General features: G+C 43.9%; 2 protein-coding genes and 1 long non-coding RNA gene across 6 annotated transcripts in view; 2 read left to right on the top strand and 1 right to left on the bottom strand.

The window, feature by feature from the left end:
* Positions 1-19,340, top strand: part of LOC117528231 (zinc finger protein 271-like) — a 136,512-nt gene that overhangs the window by 96,850 nt on the left and 20,322 nt on the right. For 2 of the 4 annotated variants that reach the window (XM_034190933.1, XM_034190861.1), the window contains exons 2-3: positions 2,210-2,982; positions 3,234-3,970. The exons of the other annotated variants lie outside the window; for them this stretch is intronic. In XM_034190933.1, coding sequence (XP_034046824.1) covers positions 2,210-2,982; positions 3,234-3,837 — 1,377 coding nt within the window. In that variant the 3' untranslated portion in view covers positions 3,838-3,970. Of the gene's footprint in view, positions 1-2,209; positions 2,983-3,233; positions 3,971-19,340 lie in introns of those variants that run through there. 4 annotated transcript variants of the gene reach the window in all.
* Positions 2,740-6,367, bottom strand: LOC117530731. Its single transcript, XR_004566444.1, has 4 exons — positions 4,048-6,367; positions 3,720-3,803; positions 3,216-3,383; positions 2,740-2,964 (listed from the first exon to the last, which is right to left on the bottom strand). It is a non-coding gene; the product is annotated as an uncharacterized LOC117530731 (long non-coding RNA).
* LOC117530016 (zinc finger protein 492-like) lies at positions 17,741-18,669 on the top strand. The gene has a single exon (XM_034192982.1). The coding sequence runs from the start codon at positions 17,837-17,839 to the stop codon at positions 18,554-18,556; it is 720 nt and encodes a 239-aa protein (XP_034048873.1). The 5' UTR covers positions 17,741-17,836; the 3' UTR covers positions 18,557-18,669.

Genomic DNA, 19,340 nt, shown 5'->3' with positions numbered 1-19,340 from the left:
CCGGCCGATATTATCGGCCGATATAAGCCCATCGGCTTATATCGGCCATCGGCCGAAATTTTGCAGATACCACGCCGATGATTTCTCATATACAGAACAGTTACTGAAATAATGTTTGTGTCGGTCATGTAAAATGTCCTTGCACCGTTTGTCCAGTAGATGGAGCTCTGACTCCATTCAACTGAGAGCTGCTTACACCCCTGCTTAAATGTGTTCGTCACCGCCCCTGTAGTTCAGGCGATTGCTCTAAAACTCCATAAAATGTAAAAAAATAAATAAATAAATAAATAACTGATTAAATATATACTGTTGTGTGTACATGTCATTGACTAAATATACGCAACAACGCGCTCAACTTTTGTTCAGAATCAGCTTATCACTGTTAACGACGCTTTCCTCTCACTCATTCTCGCAGCTTCACAGTGCTTTAATAGCGAACCAAAGCATGCAGCGAAACGAGACGAGTCATTGGATAAATGCTGGGCTTTGTCCCGCCCATCGGACGCTCAGCGTGTCTGGGGGTCTATGGGGCAGTGGGCGGGCCTCGGCTGGCCCGGACGTCCAGCTTCTGCATGATGATTGGATGATCTGTCTTAGGCGAATCAGCGATCTTTTGGTGTAAACATCCGTGGGAGAATTTTCATTCTTTTCTGAGTTGAAACAGAGACTTTCCTAATCATCTTAGCGCCATTTTCTTTGTTAAAAACGATTAGCGACAAATCGAGCTTCTATTTCTGTGGCTGCTTGTGTTTGGAGATTGACTTCTATCGCAGTTTCTGTCCCTACCGAGCAGCGGGTGCCACTGAGCTCCTCCACCGTCACAAAGCACTCACAGGTGCACACACTTCACACTAGCCTCGCGCCAGCTAGCGAGCTATCGTAACAGGCGTTACGGCCCGTTACGATAATTTTGGACCGTTACGCTTATTTTGGACCGTGTAATCAACCGTTTGTACAGCAGTACTCCAGTTTAAAGCGTGAATCACTGAAGCAATGGTTCGTTTTGGCTCGTGGCTCTTTGATTCGCTGCTCTTCAGAAGCGGCAAGTCCACTTCTTAACCGCTCTCAAAGCCATTAAAATATCATGAGTCATACTGGGACTGTTGTCATGTTGCAGTCAACAAACGAGAATCATCCTCCGTTCCTTTGTCGCAGAAGGCTTTTCCCCTTTGGGTACCCCTAGAATGGCTAATTTTTAGCTTTAAATTTTCAAAAGCTGCCCCCCTTCCGTTCCGTTCTGTTAACATAATGAAAAATATCCTGCCAGTCCTATCGTCTGTTTGATTTCCACCCAAAGGGACCAAGAATGAAGGGTGAATGTTTCAAGATTTGTTTAAGAACTTTTGTAGAGTTGAGGGTTTTTTTTTTTTTTTTTGTAATGTTATTTATCTTTTCCTTAGAGATTAATGCAACTTTGCACAGATTTTTTTTTTTGTACTAGACAGTTCTTTGTTACTGTTCTTGAAAATTGCACAAACATACTACAGGGTCTTCTGAAAAGAATCTTATTTTACTGTTATATGATAGTTTCAGGGTCTATGTTTTATTGTTAAAATATTCTACCAGCACATTGCATTTTTTGAACTTGAAAATTCTTCTCTGTTATAAAGTTAATCAATATGAGGACAAAGCTTCAGCTTTTAGCTCATACCTTTTTTAAGGGTCCAAAAAAAGAACATTTTATTCATTAAAATATATATATATATATATATATATCGGCTGATTTATCGGCTATCGGCAAATCAGCCAATTTATTGATATATCGGCATTTTTAATCCAAATATCTTTATCAGCATCGGCCTCAAAAAATCCATATCGGTCGGGCTCTAGTGGAGGGGGGATCCCTATTGACTACTGTATGCACAGTGACTCCTGCTGGCCTCCCTCACACTCACCACTCCTTGAATGTCACTCCCATCTGGGTCATGGCACCAATGTAGCATTTGTACTTTCTGTCGTCTGTGTTGTGTTGTATGTTTGACTCCTCCCACTCACTCCCCTTGGGACGCTAACTCACGATCTCCAGCATGGGAGGTGAGTGGACTCTCTAACCAGAAGGCCACGACCCAGAGCTCTGGTCAGAGAGTCCTTTTAGCTGTTGGGGAGTGAGGTTTACTGACTTCTGTTGCATAGTGACTCCTGCATGTGACTATTCTCCACAACTTGCACATCACATGTTTTTTATGTGTGTGTTTTTGTGGCACTGCAGGAACACAACAAGACAAATGGAGACAGACTTCAGTCCTTTGCTCAGATTAATGAGGTTCACCCAAAACCAGGAACCCAAAAACGGTACAAGTCTTACCAGCGTGGAAAAACTTTCAGCCAGTTATCTCATATAAAACACCACCAGCTCATCCATGATGAGGAAAAACCACACACCAGTGACCAGTGTGACAGAGCTTTTAGTCAGTCATCTCATCTAAAACATCTTATTGACAGTGAGACAAAAACATTCACCTGTGACCAATGTGGGAAATACTTCAGCCACTTATCGAGCCTAAAAAACCACCAACGCATCCACAGTGGAAAGACATCGTACACCTGTGATCTATGTGGGAAAACATTTAGCCAGTCATCTGAGAGACAAAAACACCAACGCATCCACAGTGGAGAGAAACCGTACACCTGTGACCAGTGTGGGAAATCTTTCAGCCGGTTAAATACCCTTAAAGTTCACCAACGCATCCACAGTGGAGAGAAACCATACACCTGTGACCAGTGTGGGAAATCTTTCAGCTATTTATCGAGCCTAAAATACCACCAACGCATCCACAGTGGTGAGAAACCGTACACCTGTGACCAGTGTGGGAAAACTTTCAGCCAGTCATCTGAGAGACAAAAACACCAACGCATCCACAGTGGAGAGAAACCGTACACCTGTGACCAATGTGGGAAATCTTTCAGCCGGTTAAATACCCTTCAAATTCACCAACGCATCCACAGTGGAGAGAAACCGTACACCTGTGACCAATGTGGGAAATCTTTCCACCAGTTACATGCCCTGGAAGGTCACCAACGTATCCACAGTGGAGAGAAACCATACACCTGTGACCAATGTGGGCAATCTTTCAGCCGGCTATCGAGCCTAAAACGGCACCAACGCATCCACAGTGGAGAGAAACCATACACCTGTGACCAATGTGGGAAATCTTTCAGCCAGTCATCTGCCAGACAAAACACCACCACATCCACAGCGGAGAGAAACTGTACACCTGTGACCAGTGTGGGAAATCTTTCAGCCAGTTATCAAGCCTAAAACGCCACCAACGCATCTACAGTGAAGAGAAACCGTACACCTGTGACCAGTGTGGGAAATCTTTCAGCCAGTCATCTGCCAGACAAAAACACCAACACATCCACAGTGGAGAGAAACTGTACACCTGTGACCAATGTGGGAAATCTTTCAGTCGTTTAGATACCCTGGAAAGTCACCAACGCATTCACAGTGGAGAGAAATCGTACACCTGTGGCCAATGTGGGAAATCTTTCAGCCAGTTATGGAGCGTAAAACGCCACCAACGCATCCACAGTGGAGAGAAACCGTACACCTGTGACCAGTGTGGGAAATCTTTCAGCCAGTCATGTGCCAGACAAAAACACCAACACATCCACAGTGGAGAGAAACCATACACCTGTGACCAATGTGGGAAATCTTTCAACCGGTTAAATACCCTGGAAAATCACCAACGCATCCACAGTGGAGAGAAGCCATACACCTGTGACCAGTGTGGGAAATCTTTCAGTCACTTATCGAACCAACAACAACACCAACGCATCCATAGTGGAGAGAAACCGTACACCTGTGATCAGTGTGGGAAATCTTTCAGTTATTGAGCCTACAAATACACAAACTCATCCACAGTGGAGTGAAACCATACACCTGTGACCAGTGTGGGAAATCTTTCAGCCAGTCATCTGCCAGACAAAAACACCAAGGCATCCACAGTGGAGAGAAACCGTACACCTGTGATCAGTGTGGGAAATCTTTCAGTTATTGAGCCTACAAATACACAAACTCATCCACAGTGGAGTGAAACCATACACCTGTGACCAGTGTGGGAAATCTTTCAGTCATTTATCAACCTTAAAAATTCACCAACGTGTCCACAGTGAATCAGAATCACAATAGCTTTAATTGCCAAGTATCGACAGAATACAAGGAATTTGACTTTGGTTTGAGCTGCACTCTCCCTGTACGGCATGTATAAATATACACTAAACACTGAATAATTCACAGTAATGAAATGTGCAGGTAAAATAAAATGTGCAATAAGAGAAAAGAAAAAAGGGATGTGTGAAACAGACAATAGTCATTCAACCTGGGCATATCCACTTCATGGGCTGCCCTAACAGTTGTTCCACTGATCGACATCTGTGCAACAGCAACTTGGGCAGCCTCCTCGTGACCTTGTTGGTATGAGGTCATTCATGTGCTAAGCACTGCCCTCTGGCGGTCAGGAGGAATGAAATGGAACAAGAGTTACAAACGTAACTACGGTTCTATGAATTTCGGATGTCAGTTGGCGTCTCGGCAGTAGATTCCAAAATGGACTGAATGCTGGATGACGTGCTCTCATATACTTGTTGGCTGACATCACCCAGGTCAAGCCCACTAACGTGACTTTGTTGGTGTAAGACTCAACCTCTGTGAAGAATGTCAGCATAGTTTCAGTCACATGAACTGGTACTTAAGGCACAAACAGATCCATGCGGGAGACAAACCCTAATGGCCAAGTCAGTTTAGCATAGTCTTGTACAGATCCTGAGGTTCACAGTCGGTGCTTATCCCCAGATTCCATGGGACGTAACAGATGAGTGTCTGACTCCCTATGGATGGAACAACAGTCTGACTCGGGTTACTTCCTCAGCTAAAGTTGGTACCCATTTACAGCTGGGTGGACTGAGACAAAGCACATGAAGTTTTTTTTAGTCCAAGGACACAGACAGTTATGATGATACCACCTGAGGTTAATAAACAACTGAGTCTAACATTTTATCAAGACCTCCAGAAAAATGTGTGAAAGTCATTCTGGAGAGGTAGCTGTAGTCAAGTAATACAACCTTCAAATCAGAAAAGGTAGGAACAAAATTAAAAATGCTCATAAAATCTCCCACAGCCATCGGAACATTTACTTTCATGGTATTTAGACTAATCATTAAAATTAGTATTTGGCCATAATTTTTAAAATGGAAAAAAAAACATTTTAATGTGTGTGTAATGGGTCTAGAATATATAACATTTACACTTTCTGAAATAAGTGACAAAAATATTTATCTTTTTCATAGTTATTTTTTCAGACACACCTGTACATTCATTCCTGAGTTTAAAGATGCAACCCTTAAAAAAAACAAAACAAAACCAAAAAGCTGTGATGTGGGCAATTTAAAGTACCTGCTGCTTCATGTAACAGCCAAATAATGTAGGGGCCAATGAAGGCTTACACAGGGGTCAAAAAATAAAACTTCCAATTTTGGCAAATTGTGATGCAGCATTTTTAAATGTTGACTCGTGTGTTATTCTTTAATGACTCCGACCTGTTTATTGCTGTCACCCCGATGGCCACCATAAATTTTATGTTGGTTATAGAATACTCAGGCTGGATTAATGTACTGAACTACCTACCTGCTCTATTACACACAACTATGAGAAGAGTATTAAAGAATTAACTATTTCCCAGTTTTTGGAAGTTATGACACAATATTGTTCTGCAGAGACACTGTTGAATTATTTTGTCAAAGAATAAAAGAAAACCTGCTTTTCAGTTCACACAATTTTCCTAAAAAATATTTAACTGTTAATGTGACACAAATTTATTAAAATCATAAATCTTGAGGGTTTTCAGCATAGACATTACATACATAGACACCTCATAGACTGTACAGCTGACGTTCAGCGTGGCCGCCATCTTGGATGGGTTCCCTGTTGCACCCCCAGTGCATTTATTTGTACTGGGGAAGTTGTTATCCCAAACTACAATAATGCATAACTCCCCAAATTTTTACCCGATTTGCACACGATTTGGTTTGTTTGAAACAGATTCTGTTACGATACAGGATGCTGTCACACATTAAAAATATGTACTTTTATGCTGAAAGACTTTGTCTTGTGTAGGGCTGCAGCTATCGATTAGTTTTGTAATTGAGTATTCTATCGATTATTCTGGCAATTAATCGAGTAATCAGATAAAAAGCACTTTTGCATTTTAAAACATTAACAGTCCAGGGCTCTCCTTAAGCAATGGTGCAATGTCGCTGCGCGTCATCACGGAGGTTGTCAAATTTACTGTATCCCTTTCTGTTTTCCTGGGTAATTATTTTTTTCACGCCTTTACAATTTTGGATCTTTCCCGGTGTCAGGAGCTCAGCCAAAGTCGGGCAAAAGTCTTGACATTTTGCTGAAATGGCAATGGGTCCATATTTTTTTCCCTCTGCTTGGTCTAAAAAAGTAACCGTTACTGACTGCCACAATTTTTTTTCCTGATTTCTTATAGTGTTTCTTAAAGCCAGAAAGTTGCCATTTGAAATGACTTTAGTTTTGTGTCATGTCTGTGATCTGCTTTTTTTCTACAAAATTAAACAACTGAATGAACATCCTCCGAGGCCGGTGATTCCATAATTATTGCCAGGGGTTGTATTATTATGATTATTTTATTTAAGTTACCGTGTCTGCGAAGCATTGTGTGTTGCCCAAAAAAGCGAAAACTAAAAAGCGCAACACTCATTGTGAGTCCAAGCAAATCACAGAAGAAACAGTGGACTGTTTGTCAGTGTGTCCGGACGGAGCTGTGAGGGCAGTGCTGAGCCGCTGTGCGCATGTGCAGTAGTGCGATGCACATCTTGATGGGCCGCCGCGCGGATAGCCACTCCCCACGTAGAGCAGCCAGTGGACGAAAGTGTGTTTTGTTTTTTAACAGACAAACGCACTGCTTCACTTTAAATGCAGAGTAAGCTATTTCAGATGATCAGTGTGGACAGTCTTTCTCCTAAAAGGCTTTATTTCACTTGTAACGAATAAATGTAAATATATGCTATTTTACTGTTGATTAGCTTTGCATGCTAACAATGTTGAAACTTACTAAATTGAACAAAAGGTTTTGTGTTCATTATTTTCAAAAAGTAACAAATGTTGAGAAGTATGTACACCATGCCGGTTTAAATGAACTCGGTGTTGTATGGAATGATTAAAGTTGAATAGAGTGTATACTTGTGCCATAATGTGTTTTAAGGGTTTTATCATATCAAATTAATGAAAGGGTGATTCTTTAACTACGGGCACTATTGGCCTTGTAAATGTAATTTCCACCATATCATTGCCTTACAATATAAAGCGCCTTGGGGCAACTGTTTGTTGTGATTTGGCGCTATATACACGTGCTCTGATGTCACTGTTTATCTCCATAGAAACTACCCAAACAATCTTTCATACAAACTGTTTAAAGGGACATTACAGTGTTGTGGTGGAAATTACGGCAATAGTGTGGAACAACTACATTTTGTTTAAAAAAAAAATCAACAGTTGTATGACATTGAATACCCCAATTATGTTTTGATTATTTTACTGATATTTTATTCAGAGATATTTTAAAACATTAGAAAAAATGTTTCTTTACCATTCATTTTTATCATTGAAGATCAAAAGTCTGGGTGTGGAACAAGCACAAAACGGCAATATTTGCATATAATGATGCTGAAAAAAGGTGAAAAAGTCATCATAGACTACTAGAACAAATTTCTTAACACACTTTCATTGTAAAGATAACAATTAAAGTGCAAAATTTCCCCTTATTTGTTTTTCATACAATATGATCAAAGGACATAAGTGCCCGCAGTCTAAGAATTATCCGAAAATGTGTATGCCTATGCTTTGATAGGTGTTCAGTTGATTTATTATGGTTTTGAAATGATACAGTATTATACGGTTTGATTAATGATTGAAAAATGTGCTTATGATGAATTGTATTGAACATGTGGAACAGGTGTGATGACTCTCAAATCAGTAAAGTAGGTTTTCATAAAATGACATGTTTAGAAGTGGGGTGTAACATGTTGGTTTAAAACATGTCAGACATTGACCATTTTTTGAATAAAGTCATGACTAATGCCTGACATGATGTTCCATATGTTCAAAGGTCATGAGGTCAAGATGTGTACTGCAAATAATATTTTTTGTTGCCTCTGTTTATTATCAAATGGTTAATTACATTCATTTTTAAACTATGCTGATCAATAACGTGCAGTTGAATGATTGTACTGTTCAAAATTAATTGCTGCTTGCTGTATTCTGTAAAATGTGAGTGATCTCTTATTTTGACGGTGTGAAAGCGTTTTGCTCCCAGAGGGAAAACAATGACTGGGTTATTATCTGAGCCAGCCTTGACAGTGTCTGGAGGAATACAATAACGTCGCTGTGAACTGAACTCATGGACCTTTCCTCTCATACAGGAGCTGTAACAACAAGCTGAAGAGAGTGACACTTTAACACTGATCTACATTAATTAATGAGTTACACATTGTCCCGAAGACAATGTGAGGGCGTATGTACTGGTGACCTCTGCACCCAGAGTGATTATCAGATCAGTTTCCATCACAATGAGGGACTAAGGATTAATAGCAATGTTCCATGGAGTACGCGCAGACCAAGGACGTGAGACTGGATACCCCTCCCGTACAGATTTCTGGACAGAAAGCTTAAAAAAACTTTGTTTTTGAAAAGAAGAGTGTTCCTTTTGCTGCACAATGCTGTGGGTATCAGTTTTGTGGCGTTATTAAAGATTTGTATGCATTCTGAATCCATTTTTGCGCAAAGTTGAGTGAGTTTTGATGATTGATCTGCCCCGCTGTCTTAATAAATCTGGTAGGTTTACCTTAAATTCAAAGTTTTATTGTCTGTATTCTATTTGCACTGCCCACAGACTCACTGGGGAAACTCTGTTTGAGAAAAGGTTATTTTCCCCAATACACTGTCACGTTGGAAAGTTGTAGTGTTTGTACCAATTTGATTAGCGCTTGCGTTAGTCTTCTTCTGTTTGTTTTTCTGGGGATATTACAGTGCCACATACAGGCCTGGCATATGTACTACAGCCTTAAACGAAGCTTTGAGGCACAGAATTTGCCTCGAATGTTTTTTGTAATCGAATTACTCGACTAATCGTTTCAGCCCTCGTCTTATGCTCTTAAACAAAGAAAAGACTTGTGTGATGCGCCTTGAGGCAACTTTATTGTGATCTGGCGCTATGTAAATGAAAGTAAATTGAATGGGGAAAAAATGACATGCTATGTGTTAACCATTCCTGCTTCAGTCTCCTAACTCTTAGTTGGGGGACACATGGGAGATCCGTCCTCCAGGGCCGAAGGCAGCTCTTCCTCCGGGGCTAACTCCCTCGAACGTTCCACGCTGCTATAGTGTGGTGCGGCACAAACAAAGCAAGCAGTACTGTGCTGAAGACTTGCTGCTTTAATTATAACTATACTGTTTACAGCACGAGCCCTGCTACCTGCCCAACCGCCGTCGCTAAACTTCTCCATTAACATACACTGCTACACGCATCACGCCACTCAGCCGAGTCTCGCTGTCAGCAGCGTGCGCCACAGTCACGCGCACACACTCTCTCTCTCTCTCACTCACGTTCACACACACACACACACACACACTGACTGAGCTAAACACAACACATTAGACACATCCCACAACACTACCCCCACCATGGACTGGCAATTAGCAGTAATTCCATTCTATATTATAAAGAAAAGTTACCACACAATCTCTATTAATGTAGGCCTAAATATGTGAAGAGATAGCTGTGTCCAACCAGTACATTCTAATGTAAATATTAAAGTAGGTAGGTTTAACTGTAAGCACAAGTGTCTAAGCAGTGATCAATTTTAGCTCATTTCACAGTGAACAAGTGAGTAGAAATACGAGGTCTGTGATGAAAAAAGCGGTCCTTTTTATTTTTTCAAAAAATAAATGGATTTGATTCATATGTTTTTACGTCAGACATGCTTGAACCCTCGTGCGCATGCGTGAGTTTTTTCACGCGTGTCGGTGACGTCATTTCCCTGTGGGCAAGCCTTGAGTGAGGAGTGCTCCACCCCGCCCGTCGGAATCTCTTTGTCTGAATAGCCGCTGCGGATGGCGCGCGTTGCTTTATCAACATTTTTCTGGACCTGTGAGGAATATCCGAGTGGACACTATTGGAGAAATTAAGCTGGTTTTTGGTGAAAAGTTTAACGGCTGATGAGAGATTATGGGGTGTTTCTGTCACTGTAAGGACTTCCCACGGAGCGGGACGTCGCGCAGCGTTTCCAGGCGCTGTCGTCGGCCTGTTTCGACCTGAAAACATTCTAATTTAAGGCTCTGTTGACCCAGGACGTCGTGAGCGAATAGAGAAGATTCAGAAGAGGCTGGCATGAGGACTTTATGTGGACATTCCACTGTTTAAGGACATTTTGTAATGAAAGATGTGCGCGCAAACGACTCGGCGAATCTCTGCGCCGCAACAGGAAAAACACCTCTGTGTTGAAAACCATTTGTAAAATTCAGGCGGCTTTTGATAGCTTTCAACAAGTGAGTAACTGAGAAATTGTTTAACAGCTTGGGCATGTTCCAACTTGCCCGTTAAGGTTTCCAACGGAGGTGTTTTTCCTGTCGCGACCCCCCGCGGTCGGGTCCGGCCCAACATGCGACTCTGCCCGCACGTTCTTTCATTACAAAATGTCCGTTAACAATGGAATGTCCGAATAAACTCCTCATGCTGACTTCTTCTGCAAGTTCTCTGTTCTCTGACGACTTCCTGGGTCAACAGAGCCTGAAATGTGGAAGTTTTCAACTTGAAACGGTGAGACGCTGCCGCCTCAAAGCGCAGATCGCCGTCAGGCACCGTGGGCCGTCCTTAAAGCGACACTACCAGACCAAAATCTCTCATCAGCCGTTAAAATTTTTACCGAAAACCAGCTGAATTTATCGAATGGTGTCCACTCAGTTGTGCCTTACAGTTTTGAAAAAATTTTGATCAAACAAAGCAGCAGTCTCTGAGCCATTCCTAAACAATGAAAAAAACGACGAGAGGGTGGGCGACTCCTCACTCAAAGACTGCCCACAGGCGAATGACGTAACCGACAGGCATGAAAAAACTCTTGCATGCCCACGAGGGTTCAAGCATGTCTGATGTAATCACATGTGATTCAAATCCATATGGTTTTTGAAAAAAATAATAAGGTCCGTTACTTTTATCACAGACCTCGTATATATAGAAAAATGCAATGACCTTGCTAGGAGAAGAGTACATTACATATTAAGCTGCACTTATACGACAGCCGGGAATAACTGACTGGTCTTATAACACAATACATGCAAATGTTACTGCAAGAATATAAAACATTGTCTCTTCAGCCTTTTTTTTTTTTAACAATGAAAAAGTGCTTTGTAGCAGAAATGCAAAACAATGCGAACAAGACTAGAGTCCCAACAGAACTATAACGTCTCTAGTGCAAATATTAACCTCGAAAGTGACTTACTCAGTGACCCAGTCCCCATACCGATTTGGTCTCCTGTGCTGACGTTCAGGACGTGACACGGGCTGACTCTGGTGGTCTGGGTCCTCCACCACACCCCCACCATGGTCAAATATCACATGGGAAGGAGTGGATGGAAGCAACCCGATGACATTGGAGTCGTTGGCAGGTAGAGTAGATGGCTGAGAGCTGCTGGGGCCATCACTGGAGGCAGTAGAGTAGAGGTGGTGCAGGCCGAGGTCCTGGAATGCTGGGTCTTCGTCCAAGGCTGGTGGCTGGATCTCAGAAGGTGTCCAGTTCTGGGCTTGGTCCAGTACCCAAGTGTTGTCCAGGGGCTCGCGGCTGCAGTAGTGTTTCAGTTGGTCATGGTGGACAACTTTGACTTTGGCTCTTGGGCTCTTTTGGATCCTGTAGACCAGATCGTCCAGCTGTCCCATGACAAAGAAAGGTCCTTCATAGGAGGGGAGAAACTTTGACTTTGTTTCTGACATAACGAGTTCCTTTGATCAGATACCACACAGCATCTCCGACTTTATAGTGTGCGTGGCAAGCATTTTTGTCATATTGTCTTTTAGCACGTGTGACTGACTCACCCAGGGCTTCACGAGTGATGCTGTGAGCCAGTTCCAGCCGCTCACGCATTTGTTGTACAAACTCTGGGGCTGAAAGTGCACAATCAAAGTCCGGGGGCAAACCAGCAACCAGGTCCACAGGCTCCTTTATTTCACGTCCGAACATCATGTAGTTAGGGGTGAAGCCAGTAGAACTGTGCTTGGTTGCTCTGTAGGCCATAACTGCATATGGGATCATCAAGTCCCAATCCCAGTGACAACGTTCCGCAGTGGAGGCCAGAATCTTTTGTAGAGTGGCATTGAAACGTTCAACTTGGCCGTCGGACTGTGGTCTGAACGGTGTCGTGTGGGTTTTCTCAATGCCAAACAGACGGCACATTTCCTGAAAAACCTTGGATTCAAAATTGCGTCCTTGGTCGCTGTGTAGCAAGTGAGGCATTCCAAAACGACACACCCATTCGGTTGCAATGACCTGTGCCACTGTCGCAGCTTTTTCATCAGGGATGGCGAAAGCTTCAGTCCATTTAGTGAAGTATTCCTGTATGACAAGCACATAACAGTTTCTGCATTCTGTCTCGTTAAGTGGGCCCATAATGTCCAGTGCAATGCGCTCCATGGGGGTTCCAACCCTGACAGTTCCCATGGGCGCTTGAGGGGTTTTGTGGGGTCCGGCTCTGCACGCACAGTTTGTACAAGTCCGGCACCGGAAGGCGACATCTTCCCTCATGTGGTACCAGTAGTATCGGGTTTGAAGTCTGGCCACAGTCTGTTCAATACCAAAATGTCCACCTACTGGCCCCTCATGCAATTGACGCATAACATCGGGTTGCATTTTGCGTGGCAGGACAATTTGTGGATAGAACTGTGTGTCGTCCAAACAATAAAAACGACGAACCAGGACTCCATCTCGGAAGTACAGTCTTTTCCATTGACTCTAGTACGTTTTGGTGGCTGGGCTGCATGGGGCGACGGTAGTCCAAGGGGGGCGCTCACTGCTGGCCTCTAACCAGGATCTGACAGGGGAAATGTCTGGATCAGATGCTTGGGCCTGGCGCAACTCATCCATGGTCCAGCCGGGAAACAGTGTAGTCTCGTTTCTATCAGTCACATAGATTGTCTCCTTTTGTTTTAAAGTGTCAGTGGCAGTAATGTTTTCGCTTACCCCCACCGGACTTAAGGCTGCGGTTGTAGGGCATGCCACTACCCTGACTGGACTCAATGGCAGGGAGCTGGTGTTGCAGTCCAAATCACACTGAATTGCTCGGTGACTTTTAGCATTTTGCTGTGAGGAGGGCTCCTGCAGGCTACAAGGGCAGGATTGGCGGCAGGGCCTGCGAGAAAGGCTGTCAGCATTAGTGTGTAAATGACCTGGGCGGTGAAGGATGTCAAACTCGTACTCCGCCAGCTTCTCGAGCCACCGGGCTAACTGACCTTCTGGCTCTTTCATTTTGGTTAGCCAACGGAGACTGCTGTGGTCAGTACGCACCTTGAAGGACCGCCCAAGCAGATACTGATGGAAATGTGACGTGAAATCTACAATGGCAAGCAGCTCTCGTCTTGTAGTGCAATAGTTCTGTTCAGTCTTAGAGAGTTTGCGGCTGCCGTAAGCCAACACACATTCAGCGCCATCTTGCATTTGTGATAGGACGGCGCAGATGCCTGTGTCACTAGCGTCGGTGTCAAGGATCATCTCACCATGGTTCAGCGGGTTGCCTAAGACAGGGGCGGTGGTAAGGCGGTGTTTGAGTGTGTCAAAGGCTTCTTGGTGTTCCGTGTGCCACTGAAAGTGTGCATTTTTCTTTGTCAGGTTGTGTAACGGTTCAGCAATCGAGGCAAAGTTTTTCACAAACCTGCGGTAGTAGGAGGCGAGGCCCACGAAACGTCTGTCCTCCTGGACAGACGTGGGAGTAGGCCAAGTTTGGACTTTGTGGACCTTATTGGGGTCGGTGGCTACACCACGCTCGGACACAATGTGACCTAGATAGGCGACTTGGCGGCGAAATAGGCAGCATTTGGTTGGCTTTAGTTTGAGGTTTGTTTGTTTAAGTCTCTGGAACACTTGGTGCAACCTCTGCAGCATCTGGGGCATGCCTTTGGCCAGCATGATGATGTCGTCCAGATAGACGAGGCAGGTCTCCCACTGCATGCCAGCTAGGACGCGGTTCATGAGGCGCTGAAACGTCGCCGGCGCGTTGCATAAGCCAAATGGCATGACATTCCATTCAAATAGTCCATTTCGCATACAGAAGGCAGCAGCACGCCGGGCTCTGGGTGTTAGTTCAACTTGCCAGTAGCCTGAGGCAAGATCCAGGGTGCTGAACCATTTGGCAGTGGCAAATGTGTCCAGGGTGTCTTGGATGCGGGGCAGCGGGTATGCGTCGGTGATGGTGCAGGCGTTGAGGGCCCTGTAATCAACGCACAGGCGGTACGTACCATCATTTTTACGAACCATAACAATCGGTGAGGCCCAACTGCTGTGGCTGCGGGAGGCGAGGCCGCTTTGGAGGCTCTCCGGATCTGCTGGTCTGCATCCTGCTGCTTGCCCCCAGCCATCCGACGAGGTTGTTGTTTCACTGGAGCCCCAGGCCGGGTGATGATATCGTGCTGCACAAGGCTGGTCTGGCCCAAGTCACCAGGTCCCCTGGAAAAGACACTTTCATATGCACATAACAGGTTAGACAGTTCACGTTTTTCACAGTCATTAAGGTCAACGGAGCTCTGAGCATAAAGTTCTTGCAGGTGCTCCGGCACTGCAGGGGAGCTGGCTGGACGGTCTGCCGCCGTGGGGACACGGGGTGGTGGCACAATTTCAGCCGGTTGGAGGAGGCCTGCAATAGCACCTTCTTTAATAGTCACAGTCTTGTTGCCAGGGTTAAAGAGGCGTAGTGGAACAACATTAGTGGGCTTAGTGTCAACTAGGGTTCTGGCAATGAGTACTTTATGCTTCTCAACAAAACCTTTTGTGGGGCTAAGCATCATGTCTCCCTGAGCAGCTTTGTTACAATGCACAGTGCCCTTGATGAGGTACTCTTGTCCGGGCTCAACCACAACAGTCCTGGCTACTCTCACAGCGTGCGACTTTAAGATGGCCTCAGGGTGAAAGTAGGGCACTTCCTCTCCAAACAGAACTATGCGGTGCTTACCAAAATCCAGACGGGCCTCTGCTTGGTTGAGGAAAGGGTGACCAAGCAGCACTTCGTGACCCGCAATGTCTGCCACTAGAAAGTCCACTTCGATTTGACGGTTGTTGATGCTGACAGGTACTTTGGCTTCGCCAAGTACTGGTACGTCTCTGGGTCCCACACCGACCAAGGTCTCAACGATGGATAACTGAAGTGGAGGCCTCATCTCTGGATGAATGGCGTTGTAATGATGAAGGGGCAGCACGCTCCTCCGCACCCCATTGTCCAAGACTGCGCACACCTCCAGCTCGTACATGTGCAGGTGGATGCTCATTTCACAATTCTGTTCTTTAAGGTGGAGCACAGCGGCCTGGGAGTTTTCTCGGTTGGTGCTTGGAACAAAAGTCTTTACGTTTCTCAAAGAGGAGGGGCACTGGCTCTGCTTGTGACCCCAACCCTTACAGTTGTGACAGTGGATCTCACCCCTTTTAAAGTTCTTGTGCGGCTTTGGAGTTTTAGCAGGGATACTTGGGACAAAGCGGTTGGTTGAGGGGCTGGCTGAGGGGTAATAGCAGGTACAGTCTCATTTTTCTCCATTTCCCTGACAACAGCAGCACGAGGTCTGCGTTCAAGGGTGTTGCGGGCCCCTGGCTGCATCATGCTGGTGACATAGGATGCGGCCCTTTTTGTGGTTTCATGACGGTGTGCTATTTCATATGCTCTGGCTAGTGTAGCTGGACGCTTTTCTAACAGTCTTTGGACTAGCTCTGCATCGCCCAAGCCATTTGTGAAAACCTCAACAGCTATAGCATCTTGTTCAGACTCTGACCAATCTCCATAAGCTACAGCAACTTTTCCATAAATGTCATCTCTGAAAACATGAAGAGCCTCGCCAGATTTGCGTACTCTTTGCCTCAGCTCCACTGCCACGGCCGCTACATGATCTGAAGAGGGGCCGTATGCAGTCTCAAGTTCCTCCAGCAGGCGGCAGTAGTCCCATTTGGATGAACGAGGGTTTCTGTGGACAATAGCGCCTACAGGTCCAGTAAGACAGAACTTTAGCTGGGTGGCCTTTGTCTTTGCTGACCAGTGGTTTGCCTCAGCGCAGCTCTCAAATCTGTGAAGAAACTCTCTCCCTGGTGTATTGCCGTCGTACTGGCCAGGGCGTAGCGTGAGGACTCTCTCTTGTGGTCATAGTCCTCATCACTGTCCGATAATGGAGGCAAACAGGGCGCGGGTCGGCTCTTAGATAGAGCTGAGTGACGGGGGTGGCTTACTGAAGAATGTCCATAGTTAACAGTCTTTGCTGGATAGATGCATGGATAGGACACGGGCAGTGCTTTTGCTTCTGGTTTGGATGTAGCTGGTGTACTATGTATAAAACTGTCCATGTGTGCAGTCTCAAAAGGGTTAGTGTCTGCATAATGCACCTTTAATGACATGTCTGGAGGAGGAAACAGTGCCATATTGACATCTGGTACTCCCACGAAGCCGTGGTGGTGACTGTTAGTTTCGAAGAAGGGATTAGTGGGGGAAAATTGAGCGGGACTGTCAGACAGCGTGAACAAATCTTCTCCATTAGCATGTGTGCTAGTGCCGTTTTCAGCGCACAGAAATGAGTTATAATGTTCATATTTGCTCTCAGTCCTGCATTCATAAGCTTCCACAGTACCTTGTACATTGTCCTGACCATTGGTAAATGACATGAATGGATTTGAGAAGTTGGTTTCTTGTCCGTAAACATCGGGAGGATAGCATGCAACTGGGGCTGGAGAGTTAAAACAATTGAAAAAGAACTGTTTGGCACAGCTTGTTGCGTGTGCTGGCACTCTGTAACTCCACTGTAGTTAATTTTACAATGGCAGCATTGCTTTGTGAAATTACAGACATCACAAACAAATGACTGAAGCATGAAATGATGGTTCTCAATTCCAAAGAATTGTGAAACAAAAGTGCATGACAAGTGGATGGAAATGCGCATAAATACTCTATTTTGCCGCATTAATGAAAATTCACTTAAGAGTTGCGATACTAGTTGGACGGAAACAGCTAATGAATTTTCATTAATGCGGAAAAAGGAAGAGTGCATTTCTGCCCATTTCCATCCACCTGTTAGGCACTTTTGTTTCACAATTCTTTGGAATTGGAAAATCGGGTAAAAATTCGGGGGCGTCTAATATCTGTTTTTTTTTTTTATCAAATTTTGATAGAATATAATTTCTACATTGCAGTCCAGGGAATAATTCATTATTAAGACATTTTCTAATAAAACGATTGTTACATTTTTTATCTAAAATTGACACACCACATATAGGAGAAGGCAGGTGCGTTTGTATTATTTGATTTGAGGCTAGAGAACTTTTACATATAAAAATGAATTCAATGGTGAGGGCATTACGTAATTGCATGAAGCCTAATAAAGATGGATTAAAGTTGTATTTTATGCAGAACTGTTCATAATCTAAGAGGTTTCCTTCATCATCCATGAGATGATAAGTAAGTCCCTTCGGCTGCTCCCTTGTTTGGAAAAGTTTCAAAAAGTCATATAACCTGAGGACACACCAACTCATCCACAGTGGGCACAAACCACACACCTGTGACCAGTGTGGGAAATCTTTCAATCATATGTCTAATCTAAGGACACACCAACGCACCCACAGTGGAGAAAAAGAATACATCTGTGAGCAGTGTGGGAAATCTTTCAGCCAGTCACATAGTTTAAGGACACACAAACTCATCCACAGTGGAGAAAAACCACATGCCTGTGAGCAGTGTGGGAGATCTTTCAGCCAGTCACATAGTTTAAGGACACACAAACTCATCCACAGTGGAGAAAAACCACATGCCTGTGAGCAGTGTGGGAGATCTTTTAGGCAGTCAAATAGCCTCAGGACACACCAGCTCAACCACAGAGAAGATAAACTCTACATCTGTGAGCAATATGGGAAATCTTTCAATCACTTATCTGGCCTAAAGAAACATCACTTCGTGCATAGTGGAAAGAAACCATACCCCTGTAACCAGTGTGGAAGAGCTTTCAGCCAGTCTTATCATCTAAAGACACATCAACTCATCCACAGAGGACACAAACTGTATACCTGTGACAAATGTATGAAATCTTTCAATCATTTATCTAACCTCAGGGCACACCAACACACCCACAGTGGAGAGAAACCGTACATCTGTGACCAGTGTGGAAGAGCTTTCAGCCAGATATCAACCTTGAAAAAACACCAACATGTACACAGTAAAAATAAAAGTTACACCTGTGAAGAATGTCAGAGTTTCAGTCGCAGGAATTGGTACTTAAGGCACAAACTGATCCATATGGGTGACAAACCATAATGGTCAACTTGGTTAAGCATAGATGTCATTGTCCTGTACAGACCCTGAGGCAAATCAGGTAGATGTTTATCCTCAGAATCCATGGCATGAAATGGATGAATGTCCCATGACTCACTGAGGATTGGTTGCCAGTCTGACTCTTCTTCAGCAATGACCAGTACCCCATTTGCAGGTGGGTGGACCGAGACAAAGCAGATGAAGTGTCTTTAATCCAAGGAAAAAGACAGTAGTCTTTGAGACCACAGCCAATTTATTCAGTAGCATCTGAGGTTAATAAACAATTAAAATAATGCAACACTCAGTGCACTGCATTTTTTCAGTCAAGTTTAAACACCTTTAATGAGGTGACTGAGTATTTTCTTTTCTTACATTAAATATTACTTTTAAATACAGTTCTACATGGAAAAGCTGCATTTTATTTTGCAAAGGACGATAGGCTCATATAAAAATTTTATTACAGAAAAAAAAAACATTCCTGTGAAGAGTACGTCGAGAAAGTTGAAGAAATTCACCTTGAAGATGAATAAGACTGGTTTTCAAATCATATAGAACATTTAATTCATGTGACCATGTACCTTTCTGTGAAGTTTGGTGGTGATCGAAGCCTTCGCATGCATATTTTTAGAATCCACAAAACCAATGTCAGTCGGCAAGACACCAGACATGGTGAAATTGACAGTTTTTAGCTTGGAAACTACTGTCACAAAACAGCGTTTTTAAGGTGGATCGCTACAAATCACACATTTAAATGAGATAATAATTCGGTCTGACAGAGTACCATCAT

Source organism: Thalassophryne amazonica, chromosome 1 (assembly GCF_902500255.1).
Source record: "Thalassophryne amazonica chromosome 1, fThaAma1.1, whole genome shotgun sequence".
In the NCBI taxonomy this organism is placed as follows: Eukaryota; Metazoa; Chordata; class Actinopteri; order Batrachoidiformes; family Batrachoididae; genus Thalassophryne; species Thalassophryne amazonica.
The sequence above is the reverse complement of the archived record's forward strand: the minus strand, read 5'-3'. Positions and strand labels throughout refer to the sequence as shown.

Bases quoted from the DNA above. Each gene is read 5' to 3' on its own strand.
- LOC117530016 (XM_034192982.1), top strand. From the start codon at position 17,837: ATGTCTAATCTAAGGACACACCAACGCACCCACAGTGGAGAAAAAGAA.